This window comes from Mchenga conophoros, linkage group LG3 (genome assembly GCF_057382185.1).
Source record: "Mchenga conophoros isolate Kocher_MC1m ecotype Shallow Benthic linkage group LG3, M_conophoros_male_GT1.1, whole genome shotgun sequence".
NCBI classification, from domain to species: domain Eukaryota; kingdom Metazoa; phylum Chordata; class Actinopteri; order Cichliformes; family Cichlidae; genus Mchenga; species Mchenga conophoros.
The window spans coordinates 74,432,921-74,455,921 of record NC_140528.1 but is presented as its reverse complement, the minus strand read 5'-3'; the positions used below and the strand labels follow the sequence as shown (position 1 = coordinate 74,455,921).

The following is a 23,001-nucleotide window of genomic DNA, read 5'->3' as shown; positions in this document are numbered from 1 at the left end:
TGAGTTGTGGTTAGCAACAACGACGGTAACAGCATCGCGTGTCCGCTTGTTTATGTTCCACATAAACCTTTCAAGCTCAAGATCCTGTTGAGACTTTTCAAAATAAACTGAGTCACGTGAAAGAGCAGATTATTGACGGATGAGAAGTAAAAAAAGAGCCGCCAGGTGCTAAAAAATAAACCTTAGACTCAAACGTCAGAACAGGCTTTTCCCCGCAGCACGCCGTGTAATAAATACTCACAAAGAAAACGGCGGCCGTTACAACTTATGTCTAAAAATGTATCGTTTCATGCATCTGTTAAAACACTCGACTCCAGCTACATGACGCGCATCTGGAAACACTTCCCGCAAGACGAGCTGCCTGAGATTCACATAATTTACAGAAAATGTTACATTTTTGTGATTTATATCGTTATCAGACGATAGAATTCTTATATCGGGATATGAGATTTTGTTCATATCGCACAGCCCTACATTTAAGTAAAATCTGTGGAATTTCATTTAGTTTGCTTCTCAACTATCAGTCTTATCTTTTAGTCCTGTTAAGTAATAATGCCACTAAAAGAAGCCTTGTGTTGTCACATTGACATAAAATGTCTTACTCATCATTTCATGTCATATTCAGTTGTTTAAAAGCTCTTATCTGCAGTAGCAATCGATCAAATCTGATGCTGTAATTGCAGCAAAAAGCTGTTTGTGGTCACTCTAAAGCAGTGGTCCCCAACATTTTTTTGCAGCACGGACCAGTTTAATGTCCGACAATATTTTCACGGACTCCTTTAAGGTGTTGTGGATAAATACAACAAAATAGCGGTATTGTGTAAATATAATGATAAATGCGAATTCACTGTAATTAGCTTTATTAGCGGTATCCTCTTGAAATGCTCCAACAACATTGAGCGTAACATCCTCCTCTCTGCCCCTTAATGCTCTCTGGTCGCTATGGTAATGTGAAAATATTTTATTTTATTTTTTTTCCAAAATAAGACGCACAACTTCAACATGGCAGAAAGACCCAGGGAAACAGAGTTAATGATGAAAACCATAAATTTTACTCTGGTGGGCCGGTACCAAACGACTCGGTGGGTTGGGGACCGACTCTCGTGCTCCAAAATTGGGTTTGCCTCACGTAGCATCAAGAAAATGTCCTGTCCTTGAACGCAGCCACACTCTTTACACTGCTCTTTGTCCTCATACTGCTGCTTATCTACTTTTTTTTATATATATACAAATTGCTTCCTCTGTTATTTCCTCACTTGCATCTTTGTCTTTCCTCAGGCGATAAATATGGTAATGTCATCCACCTCTACGAGAGAGACTGCTCCATTCAGCGGAGACACCAGAAGGTGATGCCCTCTTTTTCGTCTTTGTTTTCATTTAAGATTTTATTTGCGGCGTTGCTTCATTAAGTAGATTAATATGAAGTGCCTGATAATGGTGGGTGGGCCTGAAATAAGTCATAAGCATGGATTGGGTGTGCATGCATTGCTGAGAAAATTTACAATAGACTGTAGTGTTTAGTTGTCCTTTTATTTGAGGAAATGGGCTAATTTAGTGGCGTACTCTGTGTGACGTTAATAATCCTTTATAATGGTTAATATAGCACAGGTGGCCCTGAGTGTCATAGAAAGCTCCAAGCTGCAGGGGGTAAGAGGATCTTACTCCAATAAAAATGATCCACTGTTAATCCTGCGTGAATGGGAGTCTTGGCAGTAACTGCATAATCCTCCGACAAATCAACTTGGATCAACAAAAGCAGTTTCTTTGAGAACGTTTAAATTCATTCATATTAATCAGGCGGGCATTCATCGGACAGTTACTGGAGAGAAATGAGGTATTACGCCATCACCTGATTATTAAATTAACAAAAATGACTGAATATCAGATGAAAGGGGGAATAGAAATTGCCATCTAATCATTCAATGTAGCAGTGCTTTCATCAGAGGAAGCTGATTAACATGTGTAATATTTCATTACATATTGTCACCTCAGAGCAGTTTTAATCATGTGTTTTCATCACTTTCTTCCTTTCCCCTCTAATCAAATTACAGATGATAATCATATTAGTGGCTCTGTTCATGCTAGAGCTGCTGGTCTTTGATTCTGGCAGCCTTAATCTGCCTTTGCCCTTAATCTAAGATCTCTTTCAATCTCAGAAACAAGAATAGTCGCTTGTTGAAGTAGATTTGGGTTGGCAGAGCGCAGCTGGGATATTTTTAGTTTTCTTTATGTCGCAGAAGTGCTACTCTTACTTGGAGAGAGGCTTCTTTATGGCATTAAGATTTGATAGAGATTTTGAGTTCTAGGGGTTTCACTTTAAAATTTGTGACTGGTCACGTTGCCTTGAACTGAGCTGCCCTGATGGGTTGACTTGTTTGACGCAGTGAAAAGAAATGGATCAGGCTCCAGCGTAGTGATCCCCAGCCACCCAGCAGCCACACTAAACACAAGGCTGTGCATAACCAAGACAATCTGCTCACTCTGTTTCACTAACGCTTAAATGACAAACTCTATCAAGCGGGGAAAATAAAAAAAACAAATTATAGTGTTGACTAAATGGGTGAAGTAGGTTTATTAGTTTGTCTTATAGTGAAATACAGTGAAATCTGGGGCTTTGGGAGCACTTTTGTAAGCACTATAGAAAAAGCACCATTCCTTATAAACAATAGATTACATTTCTGTGTTACGGGTAAACAGCCACTTCTAGTAATGAACCAATAGACAATTATCTGCCAACTCTGCAGTACCCAGCAGCTCTCTGGAGCATTTAAGCATCTTTAAGCTCATTGTTCTGATTCATCACCCACAGCTTTACTCTCATCAACGCTGTTTACCATGAAAATAAGCCTGCTACACGCTGCCTATCCACCCAAAAAAAGGCTTACAAAGCAGGTCAACATACTGGATGATGATGTGCAGTTATCGTGTTTCATATTTCTAATTTTTTCTTTTTAATTATTCTTTTTTTAAATGTGGGTACTAGTTGTAGATCCCCCTCAAATACTGTAAAGTCATCACCATGGCTAATTACTCAGTCATACAACCTTGGTAGGGTTTTAAATTGCTCGTGTCTTTCAGCGCTTCGTTAATAAAGCCATTTGCTTTCGGGCTTATCGAATGCACCACTAATGTCTAAGAGAATTAAGAGGCAAATTTTTATCCTCTGTGTTGGGCTAAATGAATCAGAACTGAGTGTTGTGATTTAGTTGAATCCAGATTCCTCCAGAAGTGTCAGAATGAATTATTAGCATCCGTGTCTCTCAGTGCCTCAAGGGCTGCTAATCTACTAATAATCGAGGTCTACTACAGGCAGTGGATACATCCAGACCCCGCCTCCAGTCCTGTTGTCTTTGTCTGGTGATTGCTCACCTGAGGGTTTAACCCCTGCTTTACATTGGGTTTCTGTCACGCTCCCTTGGTAACGGCTGCCTTTTGTCAATCGGGTTTTCTGCAGTTTCTCCGGATGATTCACTGTCCTACATTTCTGTGGGGAAAGTTATTAATAGATGCTGGGAAAACAAAAGTGCTATCCTCTGTGTGTTTTGAGCCTTCATTTATCCCAGGAGGTTTCAGATTGTGTCATGAAAGCTAGGCTTACAGGGGTCCAATTTAAAGATGCACAATATAGCCAGTACACACTGCAGTCATCATTTACTTTAGATGTTCATTTTCCTCCTGATGTTGGTAATATTGATGGTCCTATTGATTTGAAGGTTGTGGAGATTGCACCGGCGTTCCAGCTGGACCCTCATCTCAGAGATCGTCTTCACGCGGATGCTGTCAACCTTGCCAGACAGGTAAGGATATTTACCCATACAGCCCTCCTCCCCCCCCCGTTGCAGTTGTGTCCTGATGTGAAGACGGCTTCTACATTTGGACGCGCTGTTTGCTCCGCAGACTGTGAAAGCAGGTTTCAGTGTGTCGAATGTGCAGCGTTAAGTTTAGAACACTTGTTATGAAAAGTTGGCAGCCTGGGGAAGAAAAGGCTCACTGAAACTGAAAAGGCTTTCCTGGCGAGTACTGTCAACCATCGGGTTGTTTTTAAGAAGCCTGAGCAAATTCCCCATACAATTCACTTTCCTGTCTATAATTGGTCTGCAAGACCACGGGATACTGCCCAAGAATTTTAATGTGCCGACTACCTGTGATTTTTAGAAGGGGATGTTGACGCTTTACCTAACTGTGAAAATGAAATTGTAATTTGAAAATGGGTGGAAATGGATGTCAGCAGTGTAGACTGAGGATGCAATTGTGAATATGAGTGTTTGAACAGTTTGAGAGCATCTCACCTTGTCTTTAGCCTTTTTTTTTTTTTTTTTTAAAAATCATTGAAAAGTTGGCTCAACTATGACTAAGTCGAGCCTCATCTCTCAGGAGAGATTTCAAGAAATGGCCTTTTCGGGTAATGGTCTAGTTGAGGAATGGATAGGAGCGATGAGGGAGGAGGTTGGAGACGGGGATGGTGATTTGCTGAAGAATGATCTTTGTTACTGATCGTTATGTAAGACAGACTTAGACGGGTGATGTGACCTTGCTCTAGCAGTGAGTTTTTTTTCTCCTTCTCCAGTAATCGTATCAACATCACCCAGCTCGTCTGCCTAAAGTGACAAACCATGTCTCCTTGTGTGTTTAAGAGCAGCAGCGGCGAGCTCTTGACTGCATATTACAGCTTGAAATGAGAGTGATGTCGCTCTGGTGTGAGGATGACAGGTGCCAACAAGAGTACTGCATGCATGCATGCATGCATGCATGCTCATGCACATACCCGTTTTTTTTTTTTTTTTTTGTTTTTTTTGTTCCCAGCTGACTTAAATACGACGAAATGTAGTGTCTTCACTCGTCAGTGCAGAAATAGAAATAACCGTAAAATACAAATGGTAAAAAAAGTGTGACAACGTCAATAAAATATATTATATTGCTTTCTCTTTCAATATGTTAGTGATACACTGGCGCCAAATATATTTTTAGTCAAACAGCAGGTTCTCCTGCCAGTTTACCTCTCCAGAGTCAATACTTTGTCTCCCCACGGTGGCACTTAGAAAATGATTAGGAGACTGGCGACTGATTGGACGTCAGGGCAGGGAAAAAGTCAGTAATCTAATTATTTGATACGTCGTTACAGTTGAAGAATATAATCTATACCAGTGGTCCCTAACCTTTTTTGCCCCACAGTATGTCCGACAATATTTTCAAGGACTGGCCTTTAAGGGGTCGCGGATAAATACAACAAAATAAAACCAGTACCGGTACCAAAAAAGATTTATTCATAACATATGGGAAAAGACCCAGGGAAACAGAGTTAATGATAAAAACGATTAAAAAACAAACAAACAAAAGAAACCGCTAAAACCCCTCAAAACCATAAATTTCACAGCCGAGCCTCAACTCTTGTGGTCCGGTACCAAACGACTCAGTCCGTGGTTGGGGACCGCTGATCTACAGTTTAAGACCTCAGTTACAGGTAATGGTCTTGGTCATAGATGACTTATCTGCAGTGTATCCAGAATTGCTGTATTATGATAGCTTTGGTTGGTGCCTGTCATTGTTGCTGATCTCCTTAAGCTTGTAATAAAGGGATGAGGCATATTGTATTGCTGATTTTTAAAAATGTAACTGGTTAACTTGACAAGATGAACATGTTGTGCTTTTTGTGGGACAGCGGTTGGCACTGATGTCTCACAGCAGGAAGCCTTGAATCTGCTGGCCAGCTGTGGCCTTTACGGTGGATATTGCACGTTCTTCCTGTGCTGGCATGACTTCTCTGTTCTCTACTCAAACTTGCAACCACAGTCCAAATATGACTGCTAGGTTAATTGGTAACTTGAAATTGGCCTTTAGTGTACTGGTCTGTGTCCCCCTCCCCTTCTTCCTCTCTGGGTTCAGGCCAGGTAAGAGGCAACAGGCTCTTTTTAAAAAGATTATTTTACGTTCTTTACTAGTTAAAGTTGTAACAGTAGTCGTATAAATGTTTGGATTTTACCTCTTCTGTTTATTGCATACAGAGCTTGAGTTCTCATCCAGCTTAGTTTTTTGCAAAGTAGAACAAAGGTGAATAGAAAGTCTCACAGACCTGCAGCCTTTGCAGATTATCACCAGGGGTCTCACTTTCTCTCTGCATCACCTTTCATTTTCTTCCTTCCACACTTGCTCCCCCTCCCCCACCACTGTTCTTGCATTTTTCTGCTATGTGTTGTGACTGCATTTCACTTTAAGTCAGTCTCCACAGTGAAGCTTCCACTTCAGAGCTGAGCCCTGCTCTCACCTCGGGTATTGAAACACCCCCTTAGCAATGCTGAGGATGCACTCTGGTGCTTACTTCAAAATTATTAATGGGTGTGTGCATGTGTCACAGCCTGTGCATGCATGTGTGTGAAAGTAAGGTGATGCAAGCTCTTATAACCCACACTGGAATACTCATATTATTTCTACATACCCATGCTTGATTATACTTTCTTTCAGTTCTGTCCTGGAAAGGTAGACATCTTGGTTTCAGTTTTCATTTTGATTGATGTCTTTTCATTTTAATGAGGAACTCACTGAATTTAATAGCATTTTGTATGAGACATTACATTGTTGTTATTATGTCTGTCCTCCTCATTCCTCCTACTCCCAATATCTGGCCAAAAATGCCAAACACACTGTTGTAAACCGTAGTTGGTAGTATAAAGATGTGCTCAGTAAAACCAATTCATCCTCTTGCCGACTCAAACAAGCTCACACATGCAAATCTGATTCTGTGAAAAAGTATAACAGTTTGATTTGTTTACTTTTTGTTTGTGTCAAATCTTCAAACAACTTTTTTTTTATTTTTATTTTTTTTATGTGCACATCTGATCAAATGTGAAAATGGAGCCACACATCAAATAACTTCTGGATAGTTTTATTTGTTGTGACATTTCAGAACTTCAAAAAAGGCATAGAGAGCAAGCACAAAGTTTGTAAAATTGAAACACAAGAGTGTAATTTTTGGCTTGGACAAAATTACAAAGGGCATATTCTTAAAATATGTAAGAAAAGGAGGATTATTAAGCTCTTTGTATGTCTCTAGGGACACATGTCTATGATTAAGGACGATAATAAACCTTCCTGGATGTGATTGTCTGAAATTCTCCAATAGTAAGATGTTTAAGTCGGGCGCCTCTTAGTCAAGACCTGAAATCTGAGGTTTGAAATATCTGAGCGACTTGAAATTCCACAAACTCAGACATTATACCGAAGTTAAGCGCACATGTGGCAGCGTTGCTGGGATACTTTGGCTGCTTCAGGGGAAGGTGAAGTGCCACACCTGAGGGGGTAACCTGAATTCTGCTCTACTAGAAAATTCAGAATGAGAATGAAGTTGAGTTGAAGCTGAAGTTAACGGTTGTGAGCGAGAGTTAAAATTAGAATTTGTCAGTGGCCTGCTCAAGATGTGGGTTCAAGAAAGGAACTCTGCAGTGAAGAGTGGGCTGAAATTCCACCACGACATAGTCGGGCAGGCTGATCTGCTATAACCGAAGAGCTTGACTCTAGTTACAGCAACAACTATAGTCAAACTAGCAATGAAGTGTAGGGGGATTATTAGCAGTTAGACTTGCTGTAACTTCAGTGGACTTTACGCTTCCTGAGGGGAAATTTGTGCAAAGTGCCACAATCTGTTTCTGTGTATAAGAATGAGATCATAAAAGCTGCAATCATAAAACCATACATAAAAGAAGAACATTAAAAAGTATTGTCCTCTAACTACACTGTGTGTGTCTATAAAACTACATTCACCAGCCACTTCATTGCTTACACCCTTCTAGCTCTGGCTTGGACCCTGTTTTGCCCTTTAGAGCTGCCTTAATTCTTTGTGCCACAGATTAAACTAGGTGGTTATGGTCCACACTGACATGATGGTATCACATAGATTTGTCACACACATCCATGATGAAAATCTCCCATTTAACCACATACCAAAGGTGTGCTCTAAAGTGGCATTTGTGTACAGTGAACTCATTTTCATGTTCAAGAAATCGGTTAGAGGATATAGAGATGGATGCATGCTTTCATGTTGCGCACACCAATTTCTGACCCTGGGATGGTGCTGTAACTGAATGCTGTAACTCGAGAATGAGGCGACGTGGGATTTTATAAATTGATACAATAGTTTTGAGATGTATTTGAGATTTGTAGTCTGTCCTGTTCTTAGCTGTTTTGAAGTGACGTCCAGTGTTGCGTTTATGTTACTGTAGCACATCTGCTTCAGTATTCAAGGTGTGCTCAGAAATGCTCTTCTGCATGACTTGGTTATGACAACTAGGTATGTGTTACTGTTCCCTTATAACTTCAAAGCAGTCTGGCTGTTCTCCTCTGACCTGCGGCTTCAACAAGTAATTTTTGCCCAGAGAGCTGCTGCTCACTGGATGTTTTCTTTTTCCCTGGACATGGTTGTGCAGGAAAATCCTAGCAGATAAGCGGTTTCTCAAATTCTCTGATCAGCCGGTGTCGCACCAACAAACATGGCACGCTCAGAGCCAATTAAATCACCTTTCTTCCCCATTCTTATGCTCTGTTTGAACTTCATCACATAGTCTTGACCATGTCTACATGCTGAAAACAATCAATTTGCGTCAGTCTGATTTGCTGACTGGATAATTGCATTTAGAGTAGCAGAATAGGCGTACTTAATGAAGTATCTGAGTGTATATCCATACATTAATAAAAACACTATTAGGGCTAGAGACACAAAAGCTAAAATCAGTTCAGTCTTTAGTGAGTTCTTGGTTTAATGGAGGCTTGAACAAATGAGGTGATGGTACATATTCAAAGGAGAAGGGATGTTCAGCCATCATTTTGATTGCATGTTTAACTACCTGCTTGAACAGTCCTTGTATGGGCTTGTATTCCTTTAGTCTCTGTATGTACTAGATGCCTGCTTTCTTAGATTTCTGCCAAATTATGCAGCAATACCAGATTTGATGTGGTCTCATTTTTAGTATGACATCAAGAAGAAAGCATCTGACTCGTTGGTCAATCCAGCCTCAACTATTTCTATTGACATGTTTTGATTTTTTTTGTTTTTTGATTTGGGCGTTTTATGCTTTCTTGCTTCAACAAGCAGCATTATTTAATTCTTGTATTTACTCTGGATATTTGATGTAACATTTTAGTGGATATGTGACAGTTTAATATCAGATTCCACAATATAAACTCTGAGGATTTGAATCCTACTTCATAGCATTGTATAAATATTTATCTTTTTTCCCCATTCTCATTCACACACCTGCTGTTTCTCTCTTATCTGGTTTTAATGGTGGCTCCATAGTGTTGCTTTTATACATTTTATTTTATTTTCCCCCTCCCATCATTTTTCCATCTGTACATATCACACATCTTCCATTATCAGCAGCCTCCATCAGTCTTTCAGAGAAACTGTGCAGTCTTTGAACTCGATACAGGTCACATTTCCTGATAGAATGTGCTGGAGAACAAAGTTGCCTGGCAACACTGAGCTCAAACCCTTGTGCTGAGAGCTGGAGTAACTTCCTGCAGCCATTAGAGTCAGGTCTCACAAGAAAATCAGATGTTGTCAAACCATGCCTCTGTGCTCTTATGTGTTATCTGCTGTTCAAACAGCTGATTTTTGTATACGCCTGGAAAAGGATTGGGGGGAGGGGTTCTGGCTTCTGATGTTTTGTCTGTGTTTCAGTGAAAGGTCTACAGCTGACATTTCTTTTTACCCGCCCATGTATATCCCAGCCAGTCCTGATTAGATCTGAGTGATGTGTCTCACTATAGCAGTGTGAGATTTTAATAATCAGTGATGGGCCCACTGATTGGGTGCATCATTGCTCGCTCATTCATCCATGTACTGCTTGGCTTATTATTTTATTTTTTTTTTAATACCTCTTGATATGTGATGTGCAGCAGTAGTGTCCTATATCGCTTACTTCTGCAATGAGTTAATAAAGAAAAAGCTGCAGTGAAGCCCATCTGTCTTTGCTTGGTGGACACGAGTTTTATGATGGAAATAAAGTTGAATATCTGCATTTGTGTACAAAATTCCCAGTTTGACCATGAAGTTTTTCGGTTCTTGCAAGTGTGGAACATCTGTGCGCTGATGGGCTGTGGTTTATTGCACATATGCTCGACAGTCCTGTGATAAGTAGACAGACATAAAGTAACATGTCTCAGACACTGCACATTACATTTGACAAATTCTGTTACACTCTAGCATTTCCGGAGCTGCAACGACTGCCCGAAGAGATCTGACTTATTGAGTATAGACTAAGTGGTTGTTGCTGACTGGCTGTGCATAAATCATCTGTTAGATTTACTGTGTTTGACAACAGATTAATTCTGATCTGTTTTTGCTGCATTAATGAACAGTACTGAATATCCTCTCCTTCAAATGTTCAGAAGAGCAGCAGTGTCACGTAAAACAAGAGTGTGGCTCTGTGTAGTGTACGGCAGCGCTGCTTGATTGGGGAAAAACATAGTTCTCATTATTTTGGTCCAGTAACTGTAATCTTGATATCAATGTGACTTTATTATTATATCTTTTTTTTTTTTTTTTTTTTTTTTGGGAAGAGGAATTTCCCTTAACTTTAACTTTTTTTTTCTTAAATAAAATGTGAAAAACATGAGGTGTTTGAGATGAAACCTGTCTCTGCCAGATGTTTGAAGGTGCAGATGTGGACATGAAGAGGTGAAATGCATCACATCAGTGCAGGGAGTGTCTGTGTCAAACACACATGCACATAGGGTTGTTTCAACAGGTTCTCCTGCAGAAACACTCTTGTTTAGATTTTTTTCTGACTGGCTTTGTTTTAAAAAAATAAAATAAAAGCTCTTCCTGACATCATGGCTCAAGCTGAACAAAACTAAAAGGGAAACTCAGAGGTGCTCTGAATATGAAGGATAGGGTTGTTTGACCACAAAATGAGAGCGCCTAAAATAAATGCAAAATGTTGCAGTTCTTAGACAAATAAGACGAGCTTGAATTTCTGAACTTAAAATCACAACACCAGATATACTGAAAAAAACCAAACCTATTTAAGCTTTGAACTGTCTGACTGATAACCTACTTAGTTACACTTTCCTCATTTTCTACACTGGTACCATCATGGTGGTACTCTCCCCGGTCTGACACCCTGTCATCAAGCTGTTTACAGCCTTTCAGCTTCATGAGATATTGACTGAAAACGAATAACTCCACTCTTGGAGCAGCTATATGATAGTTTTTAGGTGAGACTTGGCTGGGATGTTGCCACCAGACTCTTGGTATTATAAATTACTTTTTGATATCTGGTTTCTATGCATTTTTTTTAACCTGTTTTCTTTGGCAGCTATAATTCACCAAGTACTCTTTATTGTAATGATTCTCTTTTATGCTTGTATGTTAAATGAGCTCATTATATTGATCATCCTATATTAAAATGTGATGGTATGAGTAGTCATATGTTGAGGTTTATTGATGTCTGTGTTGTTCTCTTATGGGGAAGTTTGTTTTTCTCTCTTACTGTCCAGATATCTCGATATAACTACATCTGATACACGCTTAATGTTTTCTCTGTATTGTGCTCAGTTGGTTCACCCACACTTTGGGCCTCTTCCAGTGAACTCTTCGAACTGTCTTTGTTACAGTTTGGCAGCAATATCCAACTTTCTTTTCAAACCTCTATATCATGATTGGAATTTGGCAGAGGTAGCTGTTATGAAGGAGCGTAAGCAATGAGAACACAAGCCTATGATCTGCAATGATATTGCATTTTAAGCTGCTGTAATGAATTTGGTTCACTTGATTCCACAGTTTGCCTCGAGACACTGGTGCATTTAGCAGTCAAACTCAGAGTGTGAAGGACAAAACACATCTTGTGTGTTTCAAAATGAGCTGCAGCTAACTGTATAATATGCACACCTGATGTTACTATGCACAGGAGCTCACCATGGGTATCTGTGAGCAACAGAACTGCCTAATTAGCTTAACTGTTGTGGTGGTGGTGAGGAAAAGCAAACAGGTGTGCCTTTGTAGGTAACTTTAATGCCAGCAAAACCTCAGTGCCTGACATTTTTGTTTCATGGTATATTTATCAGTTTAATCTGAAGGCAGAAGGCAAAGTTGCTGTCATACGCTGCATTTTGTGCAGCTGTTTTAGGGAATTCAATTCTGGTACTCGTGTGGTGTGATGATGATGATTGAGGCTGTTGCATTTTAAACTCTGATTCAATCTGTTTTGTTTGGTTTAGTGGCAGGTGGGGGGGGGTTTACTCCCCCCCCCCCCCCCCCCCCCCTGCAGAAATGAAGCAGTATTGATTTTTATTTGTACACGAGTGGAAGACGGCAGAAAATTAAAATTTGTTGCAGTGTTTTTTAAGTGTGATGGAGAGAGGAGAACAGGAGCTTGAAATCTGTGTGCATGATGACATGAGAAAAATAATTTAAGTGTAGTGGAGAGAAGGAGAAATAATTTATTTCTATTTAGTATTGTGCCTGTTTGCCTACTCGTCTTTCTGCTGTCTCTTGAGAGAACTGCTGCTCACAATCAAGTATGTCCACAGCTCATCAGCGCCAATCGGGGTAGCCAGCAGGGCTGTATCATACCACTGTAAGTTGATGTGATTAAAAATGTAATACTGTGATATAGTGATGCGCTGTTTACATACCCTAGTGTCGCAACAAACTAACTTGTTCAACACTTGAAGCACAAACACTCAGCCGAGTCCTACCAGGCTGTGAAGGCGGAGGAAATACTAGAGCCGGTGATGTGCGACTCAAATGTAAACAAATGACTCGAGCGAGTATCGCTGGAGAGCTCGCTAATTGCGCTCCATGTGACAGGAAGAGCAAACGGTGGGTGGAAATTACAGATGCAGGTACACGGTAAAAAAGTGTGGCTTTAAGCTAATGGATAAAAAGCTCGACCCGAGGTACAACATACCAGCTACAAGACTTATTTCAAATTGAGTTTTAATATGCGGCTGTTGTTTAGTTGCTAAAGAGTTAGAAGGTTAAGGTACTTTAGTTATTGTTAAACTCAGGTGTTGTATTTAAAGTTTCTTGGAAAAACACTGCAGGAGCCACTTTTGCGCTAACATTTGATGTTTGCTCTTCCTGTCATTTGGGGTGCAATTAGCGAGCTCTGCAGCGATGCTCTGTCGAGTCATTTGTTTACTTTTGGGTTGCACATCACCAGCTGCTAGGATCTTTTTATAGGCTGGTTAGATTGAACTTAATTTTCTTTCCCTTCTAGTAGTGAAAAGGTTTTCCACATTTAGTTGGATGTTTTCCAAAGTATTGAGTTGTTGGAGGTCTACCCTAGGGCTGCTCAATTAATCGAATTTTAATCACGATTACGATCTGGGCTTTCAACGATCATTAAAAATGACTGAGCCGATTATTAGCCCCTCCCTAATTTATCCGCGACACCTTAAAGGCCGGTCCGTGAAAATATTGTCGGGCATAAACCGTCCGTGGCGCAAAAAAGGTTGGAGACCGCTGATTAAGAGGACCCGAGGGAAGCTCGGAAAGCTAAGCAGAAGTTATTTGGAGAGTGACTGCCGTTGGTTGAAAAGAGTTTAAAAAAAAAAAAACTTCAGTGGTGTTGCACACTATTTTATATTATTATTTTAAAGTCATTGTTAACCCTTTAAAGCCGGTCAGAGCAGCACGCTCCGTTTTGTGTAACTATTGTTAAATCCCTGTAGAACCTGAACCGTGTAAGCTAGCGCAATAATTTGTTTTGCATATGAAACCGGAGGAGTTGTACTTACATCTGATGCCATCAGCTTGTCCTCGGTCACGGTTTCGTTCCACATATAGCTTTGCAAAAATTGCATAAAAAGCGCTTGCAGGAACAAAAACATAATATTCCAGAAACACGCTTTGCCGTTCCTATCAGCTGTTCGTAACACTTCCCACAGTGAAATGATGCACATGCTGTTTTCTTTGCAAATTTGCATCATAGGATTGTTTTTTGTTTTTCCTGCAGTATATAAAAATTGCTGTATCTCCAAAATAAAACTATGAAGACACTCAAAATAAATTTCCTGTGGTGGGAAACTATTTTTTGCAACTTTATTGTATTTAAAGTTTTGAGGGATAAGCCTCTTAAATTTCTCCAAGTAGAAATATATGTAAACAAAACAAAAGCGATTTTCAATTTTTTTTGTAGTTTATTGCACTTTTTTGCAATTTATGTAATTACTATGGACTTAATGCATACATATTATTAAAATATGGGCTATAACAGTTGTATTGATGTATAGCAACTTGAAATGCTCCCACAAATGGCACTACAGCATGTAAAAAAAATAATATAAGCTCTGGTGGACTTGGTTCTATAGTAGGTCTTGAAGGGTTAAATAAATATCGTCAAATAATCGTGATCTCAATTTCAGTGAAAATAATCGTGATTATCATTTTTGCCATAATCGAGCAGCCCTAGTCTACCCTGTGCTGAAACCCCTTTCATGCTGCTGGAGTGGCTTCCTTTGTCATCGGAGGCTGACATGCTACGCTCGCTGTCAGACATTTGGGCTTTATGATTTTGTTTTGTGAGCTAGAGAACATAAATGCACAGCCCATCTATATCACAGATGTCTCAATATAACACTTGGACTTCGCTGGTAGCCTATCAGGAGTGGGAGTAGCTCATTGGGAGAGGAGGAAAAATGCCCCTAATTTTGTTTGCACTAATACATGCTGCTGTCTGTAAGCACCATTTCTTTTCTATATCATCGTTATCACAAGTTTCTTTGAGTTATTGATATTTTGAAGCTATATCACCCATGACTAATGGCCTCTATGGTTTGTATTATGAAATGTGGCGATAAAGACATCAAAACACTACTATTTTCCCCTCCTTCTTCTTTCCCCTTTTGTCTCCTTTACTCCCCAAGAGCATTTTTTATATCGGTGGTTAGATAAATATGCAAGTGGCTTACACATTTGTGTAGCACAGTTTCACATAACAGCTGGGCGCACTGGTGTTTGTCAAATATTATTCAAATTGGTTAATTGTGGATTTGTTTGCTTTTCAGGGAAAAATTATTGCGCTTACGAGACTGTTTTTAGGTCATTTCACTTTGTTGTGATATGGTACAATAAACTGTTCTCCTGTTACTGAAGTTGAAAACATGATAGTTACAAAGATATTACTGAAGCTCCAAATCAGAACTGTCATGTCGAGGCGCTCTGTAGTGTAGGATAAAAACCTACAGATGTATGCAGAATACATGTTCACTGTAATAAAGGAACACGGAGAACAGAAATGCTGAACAGCAGGTGTGCTTGAAACATCACTGGATGCAATGATTAAAGAATCTGGAGCTCTGCAGTGTGCAAACCATTATTTCTAATAAAGAACACAGAGCAGGATAAACCAGGGTGACTGTGGCACATAGTCTTAGTTTATATGCACAGAAAATGCTTGTTAGTGGTAGTGCTGTAGCTGAACGTTACCCATTTGACTTCATACATATTTATTTGGATTTTATTGAAAGAAAATTTAAGTTTTATATTTCATCCTAAAAACAAGTACGTAGTAAAAGAATTGTAGATGCATATCTTTCACTGTACAGTTTAGTGTTAGGTGGGCAGCAAAAGTCGGATACAATGTGCACGATTGAGGTTTATTGTGTTGCTTGTAACTTGTTGCGCTATTGTGGCACAGCTGTTAAACGACTATCGAATTTCAGAAGTTAAAGTGTTCAATGGTGTAAAGAAGTGATTTACAATAATTTATCCTTGTGCTGACACAAACAGGATGAAGGGAAAAACTGCACAATGAAGCTTTTTTTCCCCTTTGCATCTGTGTAACTGTATTCATGGATGTAATAAACAACCAGAACCACTAGTTTGTAGTAAGATATCATTCTAGTCCATGATTTTGTTTCCTATCAGTCAGAAGAACTAAAGAAAAGAACTGATGTCCTAAAAATAAGAGCAGGTGTTTGTCTGTTGGATGCCAGTTCATTTAAGGAGAAGAAAGGATTCCCATTTCTCCCTCTTTGGTCTTTGTCTTGGATTTTTGGACTCTCAGTGATACTAGTATGCCGCCATTCTTAAATGGCAGCACCTGCTGTGTTTTTTTTCCAAGGATTTAAGGCGGTCTTTTTAGTGACCGATGTTTCGAGTGTCTCTGCCATCTCCTGTGGTTTTTCAGGCCCTTTCCCCTGCCTGTCCTTCTGTAAAGCTGTTTGTGTGTACACACGTCTGTCAATCCAGGGTGTTAAATGCAGAATTAGTTCTGCTGTCAATCACCATGGCGACGGTGAGCGAAGAGACGATGCGCTCTAGCCGAGACGATTCATGTTCCCCGTCGACACGTACGGGAGGGGGCTCGCAAATTCAGACTGACACTTTGTCTCTGGAGCTGGTCAGTGGATTGTAAACATTTTCTCTACCCGCAGACCCACCAACAGTCTGTCAGCATGCTTCTGTGTGTTTACACCCATTTGTGGCTTCAAAACCTTTTTGTCCTCAAAAGCCTGAAAGCATTCTGAAATATTCAACTAGAAAACCCCACCGTGTTTTTCCTTTGTTTTGGTGCTCTTCCGCTCTCTAACCAAAGTTTTTACACCCGATAACCTGCGAGTTCTGCTAGATTATGATCCGGATGAGCTACAGTGTCAGTTCTTTAGCAGTACACGCATTAATGCTGTTAACTTCTTAAAATGGTATAACTAGGCCAACACAATGTTTTGTGTGTGAACTAGAGATGGCACGATACCACTTTTTTATGTCCGATACCGATATCATAAATTTGGATATCTGCCGATACCGATATGAATCCGATATAGTGTTTTTTAATCAACAAAACTGTTTTTTTTAAATATCTTGCTGCATTTTGTATAAGTTCATACTCAAGTTTAAAACAACAACTACACTAAAGCTATTCTGTTATACCTGTATGCAAAAAAAAAAAAAATTCATAGTTCAGCAATACTGATCAATCTAATAAACTTAAACCTACACCATCCTCCCTATTCTGGTATTTTAAAGAGTACTTAGCGTAAATATTAAGCAACCTAACTAATAGGGTTCCAACTCCCAGCAACAACAAAAATAAATAAATAAAAAATAGGGAACCACCCCTCACGCTCCACCTCATGATGCTTAATCGACGTAATCAACCTTAATTTGATGCAGTGTGAAAAAAAATGCACAGAAATCAATTATTTTTCAAGAAATATTAAATAGATTCAACATCTTTCTTCAACAAAATTGCAGACTGCACAGATGGTACCTTCCCAAAGGAAAAAGTACTATAGCTTACTAGGGTATATTAGACTTAACAGTTACTATATGCAGTAATGGACTTCTATACATTTTACATCAGATTAAAACTTTGGGTGTAAGATTCAGATAAATATTGAATAATTAAAAGCTCGACATTTTAAATGAGAATAAGAAAGAAAAGTATGTCTTTGTGCCCCCTTTTCCCTGTTAATGCCCTATCGGCCCCCCTGGCTAAACTTTGCTAGATCCGCCCCTGCACAGTTACCAGCGTCAGCTACGTAGAAAAAGATCCTGGTGTAGAAATTAATATTAAATACATTCTAACAACAGCTGATCAAGCTTAAACGTGCTGCTGTTGTTCAGCCGCTGGTTTCCTCTTTCTGGTGCAACGTGGGCCAAAAGCAAACAAGAGAGATGGACTCGCGACAGAAAAGCTGATCAGCTGATCGTTAAGCAGTTTCATGATTGAAGTAGCAGCAGGAGAGGCAGTCGCTCGTTAAGCTTAACGCAGGAATGCTTTACAAACATTCAGAGATGGACTTACACACTTGCTTTACTTCTCTCGGGGATAACTTTGTCGGAGATGAAATGCCGGGTTGCTAGCGAAGCTCCACATGCTATCCAGACCACCGACAGGTCCCGCATGCCACAGCCGCTCTATCACGTGATGCATACTGCTCCGACGTGCTAACGTTCTGAGGTGAGTTACGGCGTGTTGCAAGTTTTGTGAGGTGCTTTCGTGATATTTAATGGATCGGATTACATTTTTTATTTTTCTCCGATATCCGATCCAGTAATTTAGGTCAGTATCGGACCGATACCGATACGTAATATCGGATCGGTCCATCTCTAGTGTGAACCAAACAAATGGAATAAAAAAACTTTTATATTTATCCCATATTGTCTCAAGTAATCAAATTAACAATTATAAGTAAATAAACTTGTTCTGCTCATTTCTCTCATTTCCCAGTTATTCAATCTCTGATGAACGATGCTGTAAATGCAGTGTTTAGAAACACTACTCATTGTTTTTTAAAAAAATAAATAAATAATGATAGTAAAACTAAATTTCAGAGACTCCCTCCAATAAAATGTTAAAGTAGCACCTGCTCGTTGATTAAGGAGTCTGAATGAAGCGCTCTGCAGAAACACAACAGCATTGATGAAACAAAAGGAAGATAATTGGATGTCTAAGAAGGTGGCTGTAACGACAAGCTAATCTCACTTTTATTGTAAGCACCAATAAGCGGTAAATAATTACTTTCTCTTCTTTCATCCTTTACCACCTCCGTTCGTTCTTTCTTTTTTTCCTTCTCTCTTTCAGTTTGGTCAATAGTTTGTGTGCACAGTGTGCAGAAAGCACAGATGGATTCTGCTGCGGTCTGTGAAATGTAGGATGCATAAAGTGGTGCAGGAGTCTTCCATGTCAGGGTGACATTGGCACTTGTGATTGGATGGGTGCTATTTTGAGTATCGGTGGCTGGCATGTACGTGCAGCAGACCGTGCATGTCTGTGTGGACTGCATGAATTTGTACATTTAAGCTCTGTGTGAGACGGGCAGGGTTGTTTTTGTTGCTGATTAAGAATGGAAGTGTTTTTGTGTTAAGACGAGCATAAAAAGCTTTTTGGAAGTAGAGTCCCACAGAGCTGGCGATCTGAGACATTCTGGGGAGGATAGAAAAATTTGGGAGGGAAGAAGACTTTGGGGCGGGGAGGTGGGGGGGCTTAAGTGAGGTGTTGGGACTGAGACTAGAGGAAGAGAGGTGCTATTGATTGTTTCTGCCAGCTGGGGGGGGGATGTTGGGGGGACTCTTGCCAACTGCTTTCTGAAATTACAGCCAAGGGAAAGTTGGATGAATGTCATGGAGGGCGCACTAGAAAATGGTGGGTGAGGGGAGACAATTAGTCATAATGTTCAGTAACGGTGGTTTAAACAAGGCAAACAATAAATGGCCGTGTGTGTGTGTGTGTGTGTGTGTGTGGGGGGGGGGGTACAGAGGCAGAATAACTATTCTGAAACTGCTAAATGAAGCAGCTCTTTAATTTTGTCTTCAGTTGTCAAACCTCTCACCTTGGACCATCTAAACAACAACAAAATGCATCAGATGCTGAACAAAGACATGATTGCAGGTGTTGCAGCAGTGCGTTTGCTCTGTGGTTGGCTCTGACGCCTAAAGCCTGGAAGGGGGAATTCTGAGTTTGGATTTGTGCTTGTATCATAGGCCAGGATCCTCTTTTGTGACGAGAGGCTCTAAATTTGAAGTGTTCCAGTTGTGTGTGTGTTTGTTTTAAACAAGGAAAAAAAAAAAAAAAAAAAAAAAAAAAAAAAGTAATATTGATCTAAAGCAGTCTTTAGACTATCCCACCTGTTAATGTTTTAATGCAGTACAGTTGTTATTATCACTTTACACATCCTGTTTATGACAGTTAAGTTAAATAACATTCATATAAAAAATACAATTGTCTTGTATAAACTCTGGTGATAAATAGGCCTATACTACTGCACTTTAATGTCGGTCATAAGGGTGGTACTCCTTGTGAAAAGTTTGAGAACCACTGATGTAGAGCTGGGCGATATGAGATTTTTTTCATATCACGATATGTTTTTTTTCATTTCAGGCGATAACGATATCTATCACGATATAAGCCAAATAACTATATTTGTAAGATTTAAATGTGCCGTTGCTCACAAGTAAAATGTGAAATAATCAGCAGCTTGTTTTTATTTAAATATTTATTTCCCATAATAAGTTCAGAGTAGATGTATTTAAGGAACACGAGACTTTTTCAGATAAATAAAGGCAAATATTGCAAACTACACAAAAGGCAGCCGCTAAAGCGTTTAAGTTTCAAAATAGAACAAACGAAACAGACTAAATTGTCAATTCCACTTAGAAACAAAATATTAATTCTAAAAATAAATCTTAGTTTGTTTTACAGAAGAACAGACAAAACTGACTAACTTTTGTCAGTATCAAATAAACTGAGAACTAAAAGGAAATTCTCAATCTCTCCTTGTTGTATAGCTTAGCTTTTCAAACAGTTTTAACAGTTACTTTAGTCTGACAAAAGCCAAATGACGAATTAGCGCTTCCAGTCAGAGACTGAGGCTACGTCCACACGTACACGGGTATTTTTGAAAACTGAGATTTTCCGTTTTCGTTTTAAAAAATAATCCCGTCCACACATAAAGGCAGAAATGAAGGAAAACGCTGCTATGAACATGCCAAAGCAGCAGGTGGCGCTAGATTCCTAACCGTGCAGAAATGTTGGCCAATCAGAAGTCTAGAAGCCTCGGTGGGAAAAAGTAAACAAAGCTGGGGCATAGAAGCAGAACCGAGTCGTATGTGTGGAGGGACAGTAACTGTGTGTATATGTAAGCATTTAAACACTGCAGAGAGTAGAATTAACAGTAACAGTATTGTAGAAATTCATTTCACCGAAACAATAACGCGGCGCACAGTGTGACGCATGCACCAGTTTATTGTATTTCCAGACTTGCTTTCGGCACAATTTACAGTGCACGCTACTCTGTTTTTTGTCAGACTTGAAATAGCCGAAATACCTTCACACTACGGAACTTCTATGGCTCTTCCGTTCGACAATCTCTCCGGCGTTGGAACCATCATCTGTTTTCTCTTCGGTCACGCTCGGTTGATTTTTCTAGTCGGCACACTCATTTCCTCCATTACGCGCTGGCTCCATTACCCGCTGGCTGCTTCCCAAACAAACACGTGCGGCTTGGCACTTGTGCTGTACCTAACAAGTCACGCGACGTGACGCTGCGGCTGTGATTGGTTCGGCTCTGCCCTACTTAGTTTGGATTGGCTGACCTTTTATTTATTTATTTATTTTTTTTAATTTTTATTTTAAGAGGACAAGAGCGGCGAGGTCTATCGCGATAGCTTAATTTCTCTATCGAGTAAAAGTTATATCGCGATACATATCGTTATCGTTCTATCGCCCAGCTCTACACTGATGTAAAGTATAGAGAAAGAGACCCACATTTTTTTTTTTTTTAAATGTTATTTTATTGCTGCCAAAAACATAATGTGGTTTTATTTTTGGCAGAGTGTGCGTGTCACCATTTTGTCTGGAAACATGATAGTTTGAGAAGTTTTGGATGATTTCTCATAAAACTTTGTAGGGGTGAAGCGGGGTCACGTTCAACAATCCATTAAAATTTGGCTCAACTCCAACTAGGTCTTCAAGGTCAACTTAATGATTTTATTTGTGGAAGATTTGACAGTTTATAATTTAGAAACTGATTCGTACAATAGAAAGTATTGTATAAAGATTTAATATGTCACATTTAACCTTGGACCTCTTCAAGGTCAATAGATTGTGGTGAAGGTCAAAGTGATAATAAGCCTACATAGAGCTATTTAAAACCATTTGTTGCAAATACAAACAATAACGTATAGACATAGATGGATTGCTATATGACAGGGGTAGGCAACTCCAGGTCCTGCAGGTTTTAGATATCATGCTGGGTCAACACACCTGAATCAAATAGTGAGTTCATTACCAGCCTCTGGAGAGCTTCAAGACACGTTGAGGTAATTTAGCCATTTAAACCAGCTGTATTGGATCAAGGACACATCTAAAACCTGCAGGACACCGGCCCTCGAGGCCTGGAGTTGCCTACCCTTGATATGAGGAGTCAAAATATCACATTTATCACTTTGTACATCACAGGAATAACTTTAAACATAAGTGCATTTCCTTGTCATGTAGAAGCGCTGGTCGATACTCATATTAAACATGACATTTGAAGAGAAGTTTCAAATGTCATCATATGTACAAGTAAACCCTTGGAACCAAAACTCAGACGAAAAAATCAAATATGCTCAACGTATCACGAGTTTTTCCACATAGGGTTGTTAAAATGGCTTTAACGTAACTGGGCTGCCACGATTAGCCGACTAGTCATGACTATCAATATTGTCGACGACTAAATTAATAATTACATCGTTTGAAGCTTTGTAAGATCCTGAGAGATGCAGGAATAAGTAGTAGGATTCAAGAGTGTTAAATTAACCAGCTGTGATACCTGTGACTGTTCTTGGTCAGTTTTTAGTAGCTAAGTAGACTTTTGTTTCTTTAATTTGAGGTCATCACATTTTTATGTTATAAGCAAAAATGGGCCTTTTGTTTTGAAAAACCTCTGTGTGCAACTTATGATTTAAAAAAAAAAAAAAAGGTTAAAAATAAACATTTCATTCATGGTTGATTTTAATGAGTATACCAGTGCAGGTTTTAGGCACTATATGGTTAAAAATAACATTTGTTTTTGGAGGTTATTTAAACACGCAGCCAAAACGTATTGCAACATTAGATTTTCCTCATACCGCTCAACCCTACGCCAACACCTGGTATAAAATCTCCTTTAATCCAGCTGCGTGTGACATACTGTTTGACATTAAACTGCGTAGTCGGCAAAGTTTGACTATTTTCTATTTGAACTAATGAGGGAAACCTTCCTCCAGACACACATTAATCCCTCATTTTTGGGCAGAAGCTCCTAAATTACACTTGAGCTTCTAATGAAATCATCAGTCACATTTTGGTGTTTCCTGTTGGGTCTCATTTGGCAGCCCTGATGAGTTTACATTAAATTATTTCTTTGCATCCTAGTAATGCACAGTGTGTCTAAAATGTCTACTGCAGTGCAAAACCACCAGCTTTAATTCCCGTCAGCTCTTATGAGGACTTGAGGAAGAAATGTGAACAATGCACGCAGTCATAATGTGGTGCCACATGCAGTAAAAGCTAAAATCTCTCTCAGAGGTGGAGG

General features: G+C 39.5%; 1 protein-coding gene across 4 annotated transcripts in view; it reads left to right on the top strand.

The window, feature by feature from the left end:
- pcxb (pyruvate carboxylase b) overlaps nt 1-23,001 on the top strand; it is a 326,810-nt gene that overhangs the window by 24,762 nt on the left and 279,047 nt on the right. For all 4 annotated transcript variants that reach the window (XM_085267190.1, XM_085267193.1, XM_085267192.1 and 1 more), the window contains exons 8-9: nt 1,279-1,346; nt 3,714-3,797. In XM_085267190.1, the coding sequence (XP_085123316.1) occupies nt 1,279-1,346; nt 3,714-3,797 (152 nt within the window). The remainder of the gene's footprint in view (nt 1-1,278; nt 1,347-3,713; nt 3,798-23,001) is intronic.